This window comes from Xyrauchen texanus, chromosome 47 (genome assembly GCF_025860055.1).
Source record: "Xyrauchen texanus isolate HMW12.3.18 chromosome 47, RBS_HiC_50CHRs, whole genome shotgun sequence".
In the NCBI taxonomy this organism is placed as follows: Eukaryota; Metazoa; Chordata; class Actinopteri; order Cypriniformes; family Catostomidae; genus Xyrauchen; species Xyrauchen texanus.
In genome coordinates, this window is record NC_068322.1 from 11206625 (window position 1) to 11226363 (window position 19739).

The following is a 19739-nucleotide window of genomic DNA, read 5'->3' on the forward strand; positions in this document are numbered from 1 at the left end:
TTTTTGTGTCTTTTCTCAGAGCCTACACGGATTCTAAAACAGCCAGAGTATAAAGTGGTCCAGAGAAACGGGGTGGCTGTGTTTGATTGTAAGGTCAAACATGACCCCACTCTTTTACCCACTATGATATGGCTTAAAGACAACGGAGAACTTCCTGATGATGTTCGGTATGCTGAGTATATTTCTTAATTTCTGAAGAATGTGTAAACATTAAATGGCAGTTTGCTGCTCCTTGATTTAAAAAAATGTCTGCACTTTGTGTGTGTTCTATAGATTTGAGGTGGACTCTGATAGTTTGACAATACATGACGTGAGAGAAGATGACAAGGGTACCTACACCTGCATAAGGAACACAACGCTGGACCACGATTCAGCCAGTGCCACACTTACAGTAGTCGGTAAGTTCAGATATATACTTCCTCACCTCAGATCAAACAAAATCTAACATCTCTGACTTTCTGAAGGTATACAGTATATTCTTTTTCCGAACTTGTATGTTGTTGTAACTGTACATTGTACAATATAGCTGGCAACACACAAAACAGGATTAATGAGCTATATAAAATTGGTACTAGTGTAGAGTTGAAAGTATGCTGTTTTGTGTGACTAACTTTGGACTTTCACCCAAAACTGCTTTCCTTATCAGAGGCAACACCAACACCACCTATAGGACTGGGTAAAGCTCACTTCCTTTCAGTTCCCAAACAGGTCCCAGACCCATTTGATCCACATGCATTTTTGCTTTTTTTGTTTACCCCTCATCACCTCACTGATGTGGTTATGGCTATGTGGTTATGTTTTCTGAAAATGTTTCTCATCAATGTATAAACTGTTAATGAAAGAGGATTTTGGCGATACCTAATGTGGTGGAAAAACTGATTCATCGGCTGAGAGTTTTATTGAATGTAAAAAAAAATAATCCTCACTATTATGGGCACAGACAGAGACTAAGATAGTCTAAAATGAATAAAATCCCCAGATTTGGTGCATAATGTGAAACTTTTAACTATAAACAATTCTGTAAACAAAAACTCTGTGCTGATTATTGTTGGTAGTGTGCCACTATGACCAACAGTTGAGGATTCTACCATTATAACAGCAATATTCTACAGTGTAATGGTGACTATCGGCACTGATTAATCTGTAAAACCGATATATCAGTCTACATCTAGTTAAAGAGTTCACCCAAAAATGAAATAATGTCATTAAGCAGGCATTCCCATGTTGTTTGAAACCCTTATGACTTTCTTCTGTGGAACACAAATGGAGATGTTATGCAGAATGTAACCATTCATTTTATTGCATCTTTTCTCATACAATAAATGTGAATGGTGACTGAGGCTGTCTAATACATTCTGTCTAACTTCTCTGTTTGTTTTTCACAGAAGAAAGAAAGTCATACAGGTTTGGGAAGACATAAGAATAACTAATTCAAATTCAATTGGGTGAACTGTCGCTTTAAAGGCTATTGTTTTTTTTGTTTTTTTTTTAACCTTTTATTAGGTTCTTATTCTCAGATTAAGCAGCTCAATAAACTTGGACTTGAGTGCAGCTTTTTTTGTACTTGCCTTTTTTGGAAATAAGGACCTGTGAGGACCTGTTATTTGAATGCATTTGTACCTGTTGTTCTCCCAAAGTCACGTCTTAAATAGAATGTCACATTTCATTTTGTGACTATTGATTTTATGTGCTTTTGTGTTTTTTAGTTGTTATTCTAAATGTGGGTCATTTGGTCATGACGTTTTTATTTTGACTTGTGTTGCATGTTTTTATTTGTGGTGCATTTAAGTTGGCTTGGTCTAATTGTTTTGTGTCTGATAATTTTGGTGGTTTGGTCTCCCAGAGCAACCAGACCCGCCTACAGACCTGGAGCTGACGGACCAACGAGAGCGCAGTGTTCAGCTCACCTGGACTCCTGGAGATGACCACAACAGCCTCATTAAATGTGAGTTGTGCAGGACTGAAAACTGATCTCTTTTTGTAGATCCATGGCAGACTACATTAGCAGCAATGTTTGTTCTTGATGCTTTGATTATTACCACAATCAAAGCTGAGCAGTAACCTAAGTATAGCCATACATTACATGAATTCTCAGTACACTGTAAGCATTATAGGCACACAACAAAGCATGTTATTAAACAGTGTGTGTCAGTGATGATGTTGATTGTGTATGAGGGTGCAAGCAACATCTGCGCCTTTAATATTGCTTTTAATATTTAATATGAAATAGATATTAGATATTTTAAAAATCACCCAATAAAATCTATATTTAAGGTTTGTGGCTTTTAGTCCATGTCTGTTATATTTGAAGCCATCTACATGCTAGTGTACTCCTAAAAGTTGACTTTTAGCTGTAATGCACATTTTAAATTGATATAATCAACATAATATTAATGACTCATCTTAAACTCATAAGTTTTTGTCCAATCAAATGCTTTCTATAATTAGAATGTCCTTCCCCTTTGATACCACCTGCAACCGGCTAGAAAAAAAAAAAAACTGTGCTCGTCATGCCATTTTATGGGGTCTTAAAATGTATCAAAATGTGCATTAAAATTATATGTCTTGGATGACTGAAAACCTTTCAAAAATCAATTGATTACTTCAGTTGTTCACTTCACTGTTGTCTCTTGTTTCCTCAGCATTCCTGATCCAATATGAAGATTCGCTCCATGAGCGTGGAGTCTGGGTCAATATGACTGAGGTTTCGGGAAACAGCACCACGGCCCGTCTGGAGCTGTCTCCATACGTGTATTACTCATTTAGAGTTCTGGCACTCAATGAAGTGGGTCTGAGTGAACCCAGCCTGCCATCCAGTCAGTACCGAACCAACCCTGCACGTGAGTGACCCTAGTGGGAAAGATAACAGGATGTACAATCTAAAATCTTTGAACACCCTTATTTTTTGGTAAATGAAAAGTCTTAAACAGATTATATTCAAATCTTCCAGAGCCTGACATGAATCCATCAAATCTTAAAGCAGTTGGAACATCACCAGACAGTATGACAATAACTTGGAAGGTACAAAACGTTATAATTTTTTATATTTAATAATTATACAATGAATAATGACAAAATTACTGTAGTTTGTGTTCCCACAGTCATGGAAAACCTTGTAATATCAGGGAATTTTTTAATTCCTTATCTGTCACTCACTCGACGTTGTGTCGATGAGTTGACAATAGTGGTCGCTCCTGCGGTGCCCAGACATCTCTGATCTTGAGAAAAGGCCAATGGAAATTGGCATGTGGAATTTGCATGCCACTTCCCCGGACATACGGGTATAAAAGGAGTGACACTGCAAACACACATCAGATATCATCTTCGGAGCCAAGCGAGCAAGTCACAGAGCTGAATTCCTCTGCCGCCTCCATTCATCTCTACATGCTGTTGGATCTACGGTGCTTTCCAGCGGTTCTCCCCCTCGCACACTACGTTGTGCTGAGCACACACCCCTGGGTGCTTCAGCAGCAGAAAGAAAGTTCATGGAGTGAATAACTTCGTTTATATATATATTTATATACCTACCTATATATATATATATATATATATATATATATATATATATATATATATATCTATCACACACAAAAAAGTAATATTTCTCTAAAAGAGTGGCGCAAACGGAAAGCGTCTTTTTCAAGATGTCTTTCCGTTTGTGTTTATTTCCTGGTTGCGGTCGATGTCACTCCCTGTCTGATGGCCACGATCGCTGCCTTTCGTGTCTGGGTGCCACCCATGCGGTGTCAGCGTTCATGGATGGTTCATGTCCTCACTGCGAGGACATGACCATGGCTACGTTGTGGTCGTGGCTCACCCTCGAAAGAGCGCATGCCACCCCAGCGGCTCCCCGACTCGGTTCTTCTACCTAAGGGTATGAGGCGGGGTTGGTTAGCACTGGAGGTGATATGGTGACCTCAGTGGGAGCCTCTCCACCGGGTATTCCCCCACGGACCTCCCACTCCCTGTCATGCTCGTATGCTCCAACCGAGCGCTGGTGCGAGGTTGCTGGTTCGTTTCACGGAGGACCCGCAATCTCGTTTGGGGTGCCTGACGACGGTGAGCTTTCGATCGCGGCATCGAAGAGCGGGCTCATCATGTCTGACGCTGAGGACTTGGCTGGTCTCCCACCCTTGGGTGCGGCGGCAGGCTGATGCGGAGCTGATGGCCATGCTTGCCCTGGCAGCTGCGAGTGTCGGGCTGAAGTGGAATCCTCTGCCCCCCCTGAACCATCGCGGCTCGACGATTGGTTCCTGGGGCCAGAGCGCCACTCACAGCCACGCTCCGCCCCCGTTCCTTTCTTCACGGAGGTGCATGATGAGCTCACGCGCTCCTGGCAGGCACCTTTCACTGCCCGCATGCGATCTGTGAGCTCCTCCAATCTCGCTACCCTCGATGGCGGGGTGGCAAGGGGCTACTCTGCGATTCCCTGGGTGGATAAAGCAATCGAGGTGCACTTATGCCCGCAAAGCACCTACACCTGGCAGAACCGTCTGAGGCACCCGTCCAGGGCCTGTAGGCTGACGTTGTCCCTGACGGCTAAGGCCTACAGCGCTGCTGGACACGCCGCCTCTGCCTTGCATGCCATGGCACTCCTGCAGGTGCACCAAGCCAAGGCACTCAGAGAACTACACAAGCGTAGTCCTGACCCAGGTCTAATGCAGGAGCTGCACTCGCCGACTGACTTTGCCCTCCGGGCAACGGAGGTCACGGCGGGCTCTCGGGCAGGAGATGTCCACCCTGGTGGTCCATGAACGCCACCTCTGGCTCAACCTGGTCGAGTTACGAGAGGCTGACAAGGTGCGTTTCCTTGATGCCTCCATCTCCCAGGTTGGGCTGTTTGGCGACACCGTTGGAGACTTCGCCCAGCCGAACTATTTTGTTCCTTTTTGGGGAGAACAATAGAGAGAAGGCCAGCCAGTCCTTATACTTCTGAGCAGTTAGCCGTTCCCCTAGGTGCAGGGGACTGCTTCATGCCTGCCAGTGTGTAGGGGGTAATTATGCAACGGCTTGCTGCGCTGGCTACGAGGCACACAGAGGTCTGCTCGTCTCGCAAAACCAGTCTGCGTAACTCGGTTCAGCTCTTGTGGCGTTTTCCATTGGGACCCCTAGTGTCAACTCATCAACACAACGTCTCGTTCCTTCCATCAGGGAACGGAGGTTACATCAGTAACCGAGACGTTATGATTTCTAGGCCTGGAAAAGTCATGTACATTTCTATAGTGAATATAAATGTTTCTAGTCAGACTTTGCTCTTAAATATTTAATTGGCACAATATTGTTCTTGTGAGAGCTTGTTTCGAATAAAACTTACTTGCATGCCATAATAATTTCCAATTTGTGAGTGAGTAATTATTTTGAATCTGGTCTTTTCAACAAATCACAAAGTTGTCTTCATGATAAATTAAAGAATCTTTGGTAAAAAATAAAATAAAAAAAGTGTGGGAACCCTGTGTTGTTGATTTTAGTTCCTTGAGACAACCTGAAGGTTTTTTAATGTCTGGTGAACAGGAGCTGACAGGGCTGGAGTCGAACGGTCCAGGTCTACAGTACAAGGTGAGCTGGAGACAGAAAGATGTGGATCAGGACTGGAATTCACTCACCCTGGCCAATGTCTCACAGTATGTGGTGACAAGAACAGACACTTTTGTGCCCTATGAAGTCACTGTACAGGCGATCAATGACTATGGGCTCGGCCCCAGACCTGAGGTTGTGTTGGGATATTCAGGAGAGGACTGTAAGTGAACTGAGAAAACTAACTAAACTAACTAAATTATTAATTAAAGCTTTTGTTTTAAATGTAAAAGACTGGGTGAGGGGGATTTAAGTGGACTGAATCATTGTATCATATATCTGTCTTTTTATCATTTAGCTCCCACTGTGGCTCCAGAGAACGTGCAGGTTTCTGTACAGAATGGGTCAGTAGCTGAAGTGCGCTGGGACACTGTTCCTCATTCAACAGTCCGAGGGCGACTAAAGGGATACAAGGTACTTGTAACAACTAGTAAACTAATAAAAACACAAGCAATTTAACATAAAAGAGCCAACAATACAGAAATAATAGTTAATAAAATTAGTTAAATTTTTTGATAGAGACACTTCAGTGAAAGACATTAACTGCATTTTATCTGCACTGTTCCTGAAAATTAAGAAAATTGTTTTAAATTATACAATGAAAACTACATAAATTCATTAATTTTTTTATGTTTTGTTGAATAAAAATGACATTCTTCATAGATAAACAAATTTACCTAATGAACAATATTCTATCCGACACCAATAACAGTTCTCTCAGAAACTGCTCTGCGGAGCGTCCGAGCCAATTGAAAAGGGTGGCAATGTTGTGCAATACCCTTGAAAAGGATCACAGTTCTTATGACACTGTTGGGCCCCGATGGGTGCTTGAGAAGTATGAGGGTGGGGGAGCAACATTTGTGCAATAACCTTGAAAAGGATAACAAGCTTTTGAGGAGTATGAGGGTGGGGGAGCATTGTTAGTGCAATACCCTTGAAAAGGATAATTCAATGGTATAGTTTGTAAACATCTAGGTGAGTAAACTGAACATGTACAATCCAATGTTAAGTCGACTGTTTGATTGAGAAGCAAAGAAAAGCATGTGAGATGGTTGTGTTTCAATATATAATCCAATGTTAAGCAATTGTTTGCTAGAGAGCAAAGGCATAGTGGGTGTTCCGCTCACATGCTTGAAAACTAACGGCGACATAACGAGAGATGAACAACAGCTGGAGCTTATATGGGTTATGATTGGATTAATTAATTGATAGGCATGGAGCTACTAGGAGTCTCCCTGCTAGAACTATTGCTAACGCTTCCATTTCTCTGAATCTCAAAATATTTCGGCAAAATGTTTTAGTTGAGCTTTAAGGTATCTAAAATGTTGGCCATTGTGTAGGTGAGTTACTGGAAGTTGAGAAGTCTACACAAGCAAGACTCTGAGCCTGATAAGCCACAGGTGCTCATCTTCAGTGGGAATGAGACAGAGGGTCATCTGTCCGGCCTCCATCCCTATAGCCAGTACTCCCTCAATATTAGGGCCTTCAATGGGAAGGGAGATGGACCCACCAGCTCTGATCAGCACTTTTTAACACCAGAAGGAGGTAGAGTCTATATTGCATACTCTCTCACATGTCAAAATCAAAGCATAGAATATTCTACATTTTAAATATGAATTATGTTTTTTTCTCTCTCTCGCAATAGTTCCAGGGCCTCCTGCTGAATTCAAAGTCAGAAATCTGGATCTGGACTCATTGATTGTGGAATGGGTGCCACCTCTGGAAGATAATGGTCACCTAACAGGATACCTGCTCAAATACCAGCCTAGTAAGTCTTGGTTAAAGGATATTTCATGAAATATTGCAGGCCAGTCTTGTTACTGAAGAGTCATCTATCAAGGACTGTATTCCGAAGTCTTAAAGCTGAAGTGTGTAATTTTTTTCGATGTTAATATGCAAAGATAAGCAAGCAATTTGCAGTTTAAATTCTCTTAAATGTTTAAACACTGTTGCTCTGTTTGTAAGAGCATCCTGACAAGCACAACATTGGCGCAACAAGTTGCATGAGTTTGGGGAGGAACTATCTGTTAATCTGTCTAACGGTGGAGGGGGGAGTATTCTGGAAACCTGTTTGAGAACATTTCAGCGTTTTTGCAATTCTGCTTGGTCACACTTGCGGTGCAGAAATGATCCATCTAAAATCCAACATTAAGATGGTTGTAATTTTCAGTTCTCTTGCACACATTCTTTTTACTTCTCTCCGTGTAGTCAATACAACAGATGAAATTGGGCCTCTCATAGAGCTGTTTCTACTAGCAAATGAGACCAACATCACTCTTGACAACCTCAAATACAGCACGCGCTACAAGTTCTATTTGAACGCCATGACCGTCAAGGGCTCGGGGCCCACCATCACAGAAGAGGCCATCACAGTAATGGATGAAGGTGAGGATTAATTTGTGACTGATTTTCCTAAATAACATTTCCAGGATAAGATGCAAGGATCTAGCTGCAGTAACCCTGATATTCTGGTTAGGGGTTGTTCTGAATTAATCTCCCATTGAATTATCTAGAATGTTCAGAAGTCAAAATTTCATTCAAAAGCCGGAAACAATGACACAGTATTTGTATTTGCATGCTGAATTGCAGTTGATCTTCTTGCTTACAGTGCATCCGGAAAGTATTCACAGCGCTTCACTTTTTCCACATTTTGTTATGTCACAGCCTTATTCCAAAATTGATTAAATTCATTATTTTCCTCAAAGTCCTACAAACAATACCCCATAATGACAACATGAAAGAAGTTTGTTTTAAATCTTTACAAATGTATTAAAAATGAAAAATGAAAAAATCACATGTACATAAGTATTCACAGCCTTTGCCATGACACTCAAAATTGAGCTCAGGTGCATCCTGTTTCCACTGATCATCTTTAAGATGTTTCTACAACTTGATTGGAGTCCACCTGTGGTAAATTCAGTTGATTGAACATGATTTGGAAAGGCACACGCCTGTCTATATAAGGTCCCACAGTTAACAGTGCATGTCAGAGCACAAACCTAGCCATGAAGTCCAAGGAATTGTCTAAATACCTCAGAGACAGGATTGTATCGAGGCACAGATCTGGGGAAGGGTACAGAAAACTTTCTGCAGCATTGAAGGTTCCAATGAGCACAGTGGCCTCCATCCGTAAATGGAAGAAGTTTTGAACAACCAGGAATCTTCCTAGTGCTGGCCGCCTGGCCAAACTGAGCGATCAGGGGAGAAGGGCCTATGTCAGGGAGGTGACCAAGAACCCGATGGTGACTCTGACAGAGCTCTAGTGTTTCTCTGTGCAGAGAGGAGAACCTTCCAGAAGAACAACCATCTCTGCAGCACTCCACCAATCAGGCCTGTATGGTAGTGGCCGGATGGAAGCCACTCCTCAGTAAAAGGCACATGACAGCCCGCCTGGAGTTTGACAAAAGGCACCTGAAGAACTTTCAGACCATGAGAAACAAAATTCTCTGGTCTGATGAAACAAAGATTGGCCTGAATGGCAAGTGTCATGTCTGGAGGAAACCAGGCACTGCTCATCACCTGTCCAATACCATCCCTACATTGAAGCATGGTGGTGGCAGAATCATGCTGTGGGGATTTTTTTCAGTGGCAGGAACTGGGATACTAGTCAGGATCAAGGGAAAGATGAATGCAGCAATGTACAGAGACATCCTTGATGAAAACCTGCTCCAGAGCGCTCTGGACCTCAGACTGGGGTGAAGGTTCATCTTCCAACAGGACAACGAACCTAAGCACACAGCCAAGATAACAGCCCGTGGCTACGGGACAAATCTGTGAATGTCCTTTAGTGGCCCAGCCAGAGCCCAGACTTGAACCTGATTGAACACCTCTGGAGAGATCTGAAAATGGCTGTGCACCGACGCTCCCCAACCAACATGATGGAAGAATGGGAGAAAAAAATAGGTGTGCCAAGCTTGTAGCATCATACACAAAAAGACTTGAGGCTATAATTGGTGCCAAAGGTGCTACTGGATTGAGCAAAGGCTTTTTTGTTTCCCCCGTTTTTTATTTTTAATACATTTGCAAAGATTTCAAACAAACTTCTTTCATGTTGTCTTTATGGGGTATTGTTTGTAGAAAATAATGAATTTAATAAATTTTGGGATAAGGCTGTAACATAACAAAAAGTGAAAGCGGCGTGAATAATTTCCGGATGCACTGTGTATATACTGTATATTTGCATTTTTGAGTGATTGGTCTTGCCTTCCTAGCATTTAATTAACCATTTATAGTCACTGTTACACTACACATTGACTATGTTGATACTTGGCTGTAGTCAACAGGGAAAAAATTGCCAAAAAAGTGGCTATAATTCAGCATTTCATTTTACTCAGAACCAAATTTAACTAAGCGCTATTGTTTTGCTGCCTTGCACTGCCAATTTCATCAGAAAATGCAAATCTAGTTATTATATATTGTTTTTATTTTGTAAGCTGATAAGAGCCACTTAATGCTTACTTAAGTGCCATTCACATCAGTCTTTACAACTTTAATGTTTGATTATATATAGTTATATCTGCAAAAATAAAGTGCTTTTGTGAGATGCTTTGGATCTGCTAAATGCCTTAAATGGAAATGGTTCTTGTTCTCTGGCATTCTAATTTCCATAGTTAAATCATTGTTATGTGGTACATTAAAATGGAGCTTCCTCAAGCAGCATCATGTTTTGCAACATACACAATTGGAAACATTTCTGTTTTATTTATTCTTTTTAATGAATGGTTGTCAGGTGCTTCCTACTTACATCCATTCTATCTTTGTCTCCCTTTCTCTCTCTCCTCTTTGAAGCTTTAATTCGACATCCCGCTGTAGAGGCGGGTAAAGGTAACACCAGTACCAGGCTGATGAAAATGCATGCTGATCAAGCATCAGCTATGAGACTAGAAAGTCACTGTAGCATTGAAAAGAAATAGATATGCATGAACTTCCTCCAAACAGCTTCACACCTGAAGCAACCTGCTCCATGTGTCATGGAGAATCGTGTTAGCAACAGATGCAAATTTTATCCCACTGCTTTCATTAGGACTAAGCTTGAACTAGAACATCTGTTGTTAAGTTAGTGTAGATGAGCACACCAGATACAGGATGTTGCAGTGTAGAGTGATCTACTGCAGTGATTCCCAACTAGTGATATGTAAGATTTTGCCTTGCTAAACGTATCAAGACAAATTACAACTTTAATATAACATATTAGGGCTGTCAACACTGAAAAACTATTAATCTCGTTATTTTATATGCAGTTAGTGGCTTAACACATTCAGTAACATTTTAAGGAAATAAAATAAAGAAAAATATGTATGTTTTATCAATTTGTGTTTGGACACTTGCAGCAGAATGTATAGGGGCCCTAAAAGGTATTTGGACACTCTTAAAAATGTATACATTTTATTACAAAATATCAAACCAAGTGGCATTTATTAAATTAATTTAGCACAAACACACATTTCAACAGTTTGGTTTCAAACTATTAAGTAATAGAGATATTGTTCAACAGATAATAATAAAAAAAAAGCATTTGGACACTTGTCCACAGTTCATGCAATGAAATACATACTCTGCTTGGACACTGCTATTTGAGGTCAACTGACTTCATACAACCTTGGTAGTTGGTTAAAAGTGATTTGCCTAAGAAAAGTGACATAAATTCTGAGAAAAAGTCTAGCATTATTTGTTTACAAATGCAATGTAGTTTTATATTGATAGTGTCTAATGCAACCTATGGCACACTTGCCAGCATTGGCACGCTGAGGGGTAATCACTGGCATGCCAACAACGGCAAGACTTGCGTGCTAGTGTTTACACGATTACAATGACATAATATAAGAAATGTTTACGATTCCACACAATTTCGTGATCAGTAGTCAAATAAGCAAATTTGTGATATTAACTGTGTTATCTTATTTTGTACAAAAGGAGAGGTTTTCTTTCATTAAAGCACTTTTTCACAAGATTCTCTTTGAAAATTCACATGCAGGATCATGATTATATCATAATTATTGGGTTTTGCTGACATATTTCACTCAAACATTTATGCTGATAATATCATTTATAATGAAAAAGAAATTATTAAATTACAAAAATGCAAAATAGAAACATTTTCACAAGGGGACTCAAACTTCCGTCTGCACAGCCATTGACTAGGAAAAAAAAAATGGCACTCCATGTCAAAAAGGTTTCCAACCCCTGGTCTAATGTAATGACATTGATACATTTATAAGGGGGACTTCAGTGTCCAAAAACTTTTGGTGGTCACTGTATATGCATATAAAACTGCAGATATTCATAGATTTCTACAGTAGTGCTCTTTACACTTTGATTACAATTTTCCACAACAATTCAACCCGCTTTCCTATATTCATCCCAAAAAACATCCTTTATAAAGCAACATTTTATTTTCAACATTCTTTAAATATATATAATTACTTATAGAGCTGTGGGGGGTACATAATACAAAAAAAGGTTGGGAAACACTGTTCTAATGTAATGTAACAAGACACACCCAGATCTCTCTTTCCTTGATCCCAACTTCCTCTCTGCAGCATAACTGTCTCTAATGCACCAGAGATCTGCATGTTCCTGCATGCCGATATCTCAATTAACTGTATTTCTCTCTTTCTGCTGGTTTTCCCTTTCTCTAATGGTTTGTATTGTTTCATGTGTGTTTCACTATTCTCTGTATTCCTTTAGGCTCAGCCCCCCCTCCACCACCACCAGCAACCCCTCTTGCCACTCAATCTTTGCAGCCCCTGTTGCACAATGGTACAAACACTACCATCCCGGCACCTTTTTCCCTTTCCTCAACTGTTGCGCTTAGTTTGAGATTATAGACTTGGATTGAAGAAAGAAGGTGTCACTTTTTTTATTAAATGATGAGTCAAAAAAAGTGACTCAAACTAGTCATTAAAATAAATTTAAAATCTGCTTTCTAATAGTTTTAAATTCTTGACCCATTTATTGGCCAGGGCATTGTAAATTACTTCTGATTCCTAAATAAACAGGATTTGTATTGTGAAGGCATAGTTCTCCCGAAAATGAAAATTGTTATCATTAACTCATCTTCATGTTGTTCCAGACCCATATGACTTTCTTCTGTGGAACACAAAAAGAGATGTTAGAAACCTAGTATGACAGCTTCAGTCACCATTCACTTGTATGGAAAAAATTACCAATGAAAGTGAATGGTGACTGAGGCTAACATTCTGCCTAAAATCTTCTATTTTGTCCCACGGACATAGGAAAGATAGAGGTTTGAAACAACTTGAGGTTGAGTAAATGATGACAGAAATTCAATTTTTGGGTGAACGATCCCTTAAGGGATTTTCAGGATTTATTTGTAATTTCTTAATTCTTACGTCACTTGTGTTTTTTCCTCTGTGTGATCAGTGCCACCTGCTGGTCGTATGTTTGGGAGCGTGAACTCCTCCGTGGAGGAGGACCATGCCTTGATATGTTGGGAATACTCTGGGCCAGATAGGAATGTTTTTGTGGAATATGTTGTTGATAACAGTAAGCTTTCCCTTCTTACCATTTTCACGCATTACAATTTAAAATAGCAGTGCCGAACTGACTTTTCCAACCATTCAAACATTAAAAACTTTAATGATTTAAAAACTCAATTACATCTCAGTCATCTTTTGAAAACTGAAGATAAAAAAAGATCCACTTGATCTGACCTGAGATAGATATATATATATTATTAATTATACACAACGGTCACCTTACAGAACAAATGCAAATAATAAAACAGAATATTTTAACATTTTGCTGCTCTCCAGGTAAAGAACCCTGGAAAACAGAGTTTGTAAATGGCACTCGGACATATCAGATTAGAGGTCTAAAGCCGGGGATGTCCTATAGGGTTCGGGTGGTAGCCAAAGACCACTCCAACACAACAGTCCACCGTACAGAGGAGCTGTTGATTACAGTTCCAGGTGAGGAGTGCATGTCTGTAGACAGCTGGAGTCCATCTCACCTGTCACTCACCCATAAAGCCCCTCCAGACATCACCTGTTGTTTTGGTTCGGAATCTTAACAAATTAAGCATGCTTGGTGTCCAGACAGGTCCAGGGAAAAGTAGATGCATTCTAGAATTACATTTCTTCCTTTCCTTTCTTCCTTGCTTTTTTGCTATACAGATTGAAACTATCATTAATGAACAGCCTTCCTTAATTTAAGCAACTGGTCGTTTTTCCATATCATGACTCAAATTCTCTTTTTCTTTTTTTTTTTGTGATTTTTCACATGATGTCAATTTCTGTTTGTCTGATACAATTAATTCGTTCTGTGCACACTAGGGATAAACCAATAATTGGCTTGAGATTGTGATGTTTGGTTAATTTTGTATCTACTTCCATGTGTGCAGCCATGACCAGCAAGCAAGTTGGCATAGCCACACAGGGCTGGTTTATAGGGATGATGTGTGCCATTGCTTTACTGATACTGGTACTCCTCATCGTTTGCTTCATTAAGAGGAACAAAGGAGGCAAATACCCAGGTGAGTGTATGTGCACGGTCTTGGCTAGGGTAACTGAGCTAAGTCTGACAATACTTTTCTTTAGCCACACTCTCATTTTGAAAATAAATATTGATAGTGTTTTTTTTATTATAAACATGCAAGCTTTAAATGAAGTCTGTCAATTATCACATGACATGCATTTATACCATGTGACATGCTGGTTTCCATTTGCCTCAAAGTAAAAGAGAAAGAAGATGCCCATCAAGACCCAGAGATCCAACCCATGAAAGAGGATGATGGGACATTTGGGGAGTACAGGTGAGGAAAACTACAGATTTATAACACTATGGTCAGAAATCATCAAACATGTGTGTTGAATTTAATTGATTCATTTGAAACCAAACCTCTCCTCTTGCTCAGGGATTCAGACCGTAATTTTTTCATTCCTCTGAGATGAATGTAAACCTTCCTGCACAAACAGCTTGAGGACAGAAGGAGCAAACATGTTATATGTTAAACATAACAAGCCTTAACCAAAGCTCTGTATAATGTGACTGTTTAAAAATGATTTTAAACACACATATATTTTTTTTTATTTAACACATTTTAAGTGTCAAATGAATTGCCTTCCTTATTTACCTGAATGTTGGACTTATTGCTGTGATTTGGTATTTTATGTTGTGTGCCATCATTATATTTATTGTCATCATTATTCTTTTTTTTTTTTTTTTGTTTGTATATGTGTGGTGGTCTGGTCATATCACCATTATTATTGCAGTAACAGTGCAGTAAATGGGATAGGAACAGGGATGAATTGGTCTGAACTTATCTAACCTAATTCAGCACATAAATTCAATCTATTAAACTGAGGCAAATTAAATTCCTGATAATTTATATATTTGTATATATACACACAGCATACACTGTATAGAATTGAAACATTTTCTAAATTAAATTTTAGCTACTGAGAGTGCATATCAGAATTGCATTTGACAGGAGTCATCTCTACAAATGTTAGTTTTGGGTTATCATTGCATTTGTCCTATTCATGACTTTGTTTGTTTTGTATGATGTCACTACATGTCTTTGTTTTAAATGTAAAGTTGATACCATCATTGTCAAACATGTCAGTCTGTCTCATTGGTTCCTGTGTGTTTTTGATTTTTTTTTTTTTGTTTTTTGGGGGGTGGGGTTTCAGGTCTTTAGAAAGGTAAGAGGGGCTTTGCAAGTCTTGCATGCGTAAATCGCCTGTTACCTTACACTGTAGCTTCACCATTGTGCAGACAATGTAAATCTCATGCAGACTAAGCCAAACCAAGCCTTTACTAAAATAAGTTTAAATCTGAAATCTTTCATTTTGCATAGCTAACTGTACTGTGGTTTGCACTTATTTTATTATTATTTCAATGCATCCGATTAGAAATCCTCAATGATTGTTTTCTGATTCTGAGAGAAGTGCTCCATTCATTATGATGAATGTGCTCAAAATTACCCTTCCAAATGCACATTATGGCATCAACTGACCCCCCGGCCCCAATAAAGGACTGTCATACATACAGTTCCTGCACTAAACAGCATGTTCTTGGAAATGGATGTTTTGAAATCTCCATAAATTGCCTGGTTTAGCACATTCAAATTGTTTTGTTGTAATGTCCTCCCCTCCCCCTTGTCTCTAATCTTTATATCAGTGACACTGAAGACCACAAGCCCCTCAAGAGCAGCCGGACCCCTTCCAATGGCACAGCAAAGAAGGATGACAGTGATGACAGTCTGGTCGATTACGGAGAAGGTGGAGATGGCCAGTTCAACGAGGACGGCTCCTTTATCGGTCAGTACAGCGGGAAGAAGGAAAAGGACACAGCAGAGGGCAACGAGAGTTCAGAGGCTCCTTCCCCAGTCAACGCCATGAACTCCTTTGTGTAACTGTCTGAAAACTCTACATCACCTTTGGCCAATCTAAGACCCCGCTCCCTTTGCCACACCATCATATGGAGAACAGGCTGTCTCTGTTGCACTTTGACTCTCTGACATCACGAGAGAGAGAGAGAGAAAATGTCATACATATGGAAGTACCAGGGGGCTTTAGCTTTACCCTGATTTCTCAGAGTGAACGTCAAATTACATATAGGTGCAATCACTGTATTATCTTTTGGCAAGCATACAGGACATATATATATTTATGAATATATAAATTAACATAAGAAAATATTTTATTAACATGCCCCCATTACTCTCAGAAGGCATTGTATCTCACCATCTCATCCACTGGACTTGATATTATCACATCACGCCCTCAGTGACTCAACATTAGCCAGCGTTGTGGAGACTGTGAATCTTGTCCAAATACGATGCTCACATTTGCTTCACAGCTAATGCATTGCGTTGTGTCGTCAGTGTTCAAATCGGTATTTTACACATTTAAAGCACCAATGTCTTTGTGGGCATTGCTGTAGGCCTACAGTATGCGACTGTGTGTAAAAGCTATTAGGTGTCTTTTTTGACAGACAGAAACTCTATGAATATACAAAAAAAATCACAGTAGGATTTCAAATTGGATATCAGGTATGGTAGCATTTTTATGACACAAAATAACTCTTTGTAGACAAACTGTCACTTACACACATGGTTGTGTCCTTTTTTTCTGTTTTCTTGTGGTAAACATTTTGAAATGTTTTATTTATTTACAATGAATCTTTTTTGCTGTTTTATCCCTGAAAAAAAAAAAAAGAGATTGAGAGAATTATGGCCACAGTATACTTCTGTTTTCGGCGTGGTTAGGGTAACCCTACTAAAGAGTATCATAAAGAGGTCATATTGCGCAAACTCGCAGTATTACAAGCCCTTTTTTGCATTTAATCAATTACAGGATATGAATTCTAGATATCTTCAATTATATTTTCGCTAGTTAAAATGCTTATTCTTGATATCAGCATTGGAATTACTACTAGTATTTTTAATATTAAAAATGATGGCAGTACTTGTGGAATTACCCATTTTCGACGATCAAAAATGTAATTTCTACTAGTAAAAAACATTTAATGATATCTCTAACTGCATTTACACTTGAAACTCAAGATATCTAAAACCTGTTACAGATATCTATAATTAATTTCTTACTAGTTGAAATTCCAATTTCACATATCAGCACTGTACTACAGAACTTTTTTTATATCAATAATGACATTGTCACTATGTCCATTCCTAAACTATAGCAAAATGCTATTTTTTTTTATATCCGTAATTTGTTTCACTAGTAGCAATGTTAATTTAAGATATTTATAATGTTATTAGAACTAGTAAGAAAGCCTTTTATTGATATCTGAAATCCATTTCCAGATATCTAAAATGCAATATCTAACTTGTCCAAATACATTATATAAAAAAATTAAATTTTCACTAGATAATGGTTGATATCAGTAATGGATATTTGTACTAGACATAATGTAATTAATTATATCGTAAAATACTATTTTTACTAGTAAGAAGTACATAGCTATGCAAGTAGTAACTATGAAGTAATACATTTTAGATTGAAAAGGAGTGAATGACTACAATCATTAAGAAATTCTACATGTGAAAATACTATTACAAATATCAAGAATTGTTTTTTCTAGTTGAAATTCTTATTGATATACAATGTGATTTATATACATGCAAATGCAATTACTGATATCAGAAATATACACTTTCACTGGTTATTCCATTCCTGATATCAAGAATTGACATTTTAACTATTGAAAACTGAATTGTTGATATCTAATTCACAAAGCAATCATAGTGTGTATGCGGCAAAACTGTCTGTACGTGCTCGTGGTCAAAAGAGAATGCTTTGAAATGCTGAGTGCTCGACTGCACTTGAGACGGAACAGCATGTGGAAAAACTAAGTATCCCCAAGCCTTTAAGGAGTTACATTTCATCCAGCACAGTTTCTAAACTGCATTTTAAAGGAAAGCCCCCATTCAGCCATGTAGCCAACCTTTAGCCTCCCGTTCCGCCCACTGCGTCGAACTCCAAGTGGGTACAAACATCTCCCAATGTCCTAGGTGTGGTATCACAGTGTGGGATTTAAGGAAGCCCCCTCAGCATGGTTCCTTAGTGCCTTGGTAAAAAACATTCTATAATCACAGACAAATTCCCTCTTTTCACTTTGAATCAGAATGTGGCTCTCTTTTAGATTTATACTACAAGCAATGCTGAGGTCCTGTGCAGATTCAAGACTACAAGATTCAAGGAGATGTCACCAACATTCAGCGTCACAGTCCACAAAAGTTCTGATCACCTCAATTCGGGGTGAGGGGCTTCTCATTCCCCTTATAAACAGCTAAAAATACTGCCACATTTCTGTAATGAGTGAACTGCCGTTGATTGGTGTGATCGAACATGTGGATGGCAGTTTGGAAAGCTCATAATGGTGATTGAAACAACCAACTTTGGTCATTGGAGTAGCCTGTTTTGAGACATCTCACTGTATGCAACACCATAAGGCAGAAATATACACCTCGTAACCCTTTTTAAAATCATGTTATTGCATGTTAAGAAGTATTACAAGCTGTTGAGTGTAGTGAAATCAGGGCTTCACAAAACACACAGTCTGCAGTGGTGCTGTCATCAAATATGACTGGAGATAGAGAGATTTTAAGTCTATGTATGCATTTATGCAGGCATGCATGGGTATATGTGTGTATGAGAAGCGTGTGTGCCTATTTGCATGAGTGTACGAATGAGTGTGTGTGTCTTCACTGGATGTATAGGGCAAGCCTTTTTTTTTTTTTTTTTTGGCAAGGCCCTAGATTTTCATGATTTAGCTTGTCATAACTTGCATCAAGTCTTTTAAGTTTAGAATAGTTTGCTTTTTAATGTAGAGATGTGGCATTGCTTTGTAAATATCCAGCCAAAATTTGAGAGGAGAAGAGGCATCCCAGGAAGGGTTGACACTTAGCCCTGGATTCTCAAGGGGGACTGTCCCAACAATTTGTGTACTGTAAGTAACTTCAAAAAGCCCTTACAACTGTTTTAACTGACAACAAACCCCTAGTCTTAAATCCCATGGATCTCTATTATAACGTATAGCTGCAGAAACTCTACAGTGTTCCACCTGAATTCACATTCACATCAGCTTGTATTATTTTACTGGCACCGTTTTATTGTCTGTTTTGCCAGATGTTTCTGAATTTTGCGCACGGATGGTTTATGAACGTTTTCTATAGGAAAAATAAGAGAAGACGAAATCAAAAGAAGGGAACACATCCCCTAAGAAGGAGGGCTGATTGCACTGCTTTGGTTGCGGAATCTATTGATGTGTTTATGAGGGGGCATTGAAGAATTAAATTTAGTGTGTGAACTACTATTCTGGTTAATGTTAAAGCTACATGAATATAAAGCATGAAAGGCTGTGAAATGGTTTACTCTATAATATAATTGCAAAAATATTTTGTATATAAAAGAATTCGAATAAATGTTGGTTTCTGGATTTCACTACCTTCTGTCTGATCTTGATTTTATTCCATCAGCAAGATGTATTACTTTAATGTCTTAATGTTTGACACTGTAATCATTTAAGTAAGCTTATTTTACAAATAAGAACTCCAGGGATAGTTCACCAAAAAATGTCAGTTCTGTCATCATTTAGGCTACTCACCCGCATGATAATCCAAATCAGTATGATTTTCTTTCTTTCATGGAACACAAAAGAACATTTTAGGCATATTG

At 39.0% G+C, this 19739-nt stretch overlaps 1 protein-coding gene across 2 annotated transcripts in view; it reads left to right on the forward strand.

Moving 5' to 3' along the window:
* LOC127638911 (neuronal cell adhesion molecule-like) overlaps positions 1-19508 on the forward strand; it is an 81273-nt gene extending 61765 nt beyond the window's left edge. The window contains exons 16-33 of one of the 2 annotated variants that reach the window (XM_052120664.1): positions 20-167; positions 274-398; positions 647-676; positions 1844-1945; positions 2643-2840; positions 2951-3021; positions 5512-5737; positions 5873-5988; positions 6915-7119; positions 7220-7342; positions 7783-7959; positions 10363-10398; positions 12262-12333; positions 12958-13080; positions 13350-13505; positions 13937-14068; positions 14269-14347; positions 15718-19508. In XM_052120664.1, the coding sequence (XP_051976624.1) occupies positions 20-167; positions 274-398; positions 647-676; positions 1844-1945; positions 2643-2840; positions 2951-3021; positions 5512-5737; positions 5873-5988; positions 6915-7119; positions 7220-7342; positions 7783-7959; positions 10363-10398; positions 12262-12333; positions 12958-13080; positions 13350-13505; positions 13937-14068; positions 14269-14347; positions 15718-15952 (2354 nt within the window). In that variant the 3' untranslated portion in view covers positions 15953-19508. The remainder of the gene's footprint in view (positions 1-19; positions 168-273; positions 399-646; positions 677-1843; positions 1946-2642; positions 2841-2950; positions 3022-5511; positions 5738-5872; positions 5989-6914; positions 7120-7219; positions 7343-7782; positions 7960-10362; positions 10399-12261; positions 12334-12957; positions 13081-13349; positions 13506-13936; positions 14069-14268; positions 14348-15717) is intronic. The other variant, XM_052120665.1, reaches the window with a different exon arrangement.
* Positions 19509-19739: the final 231 nt, after the last annotated feature.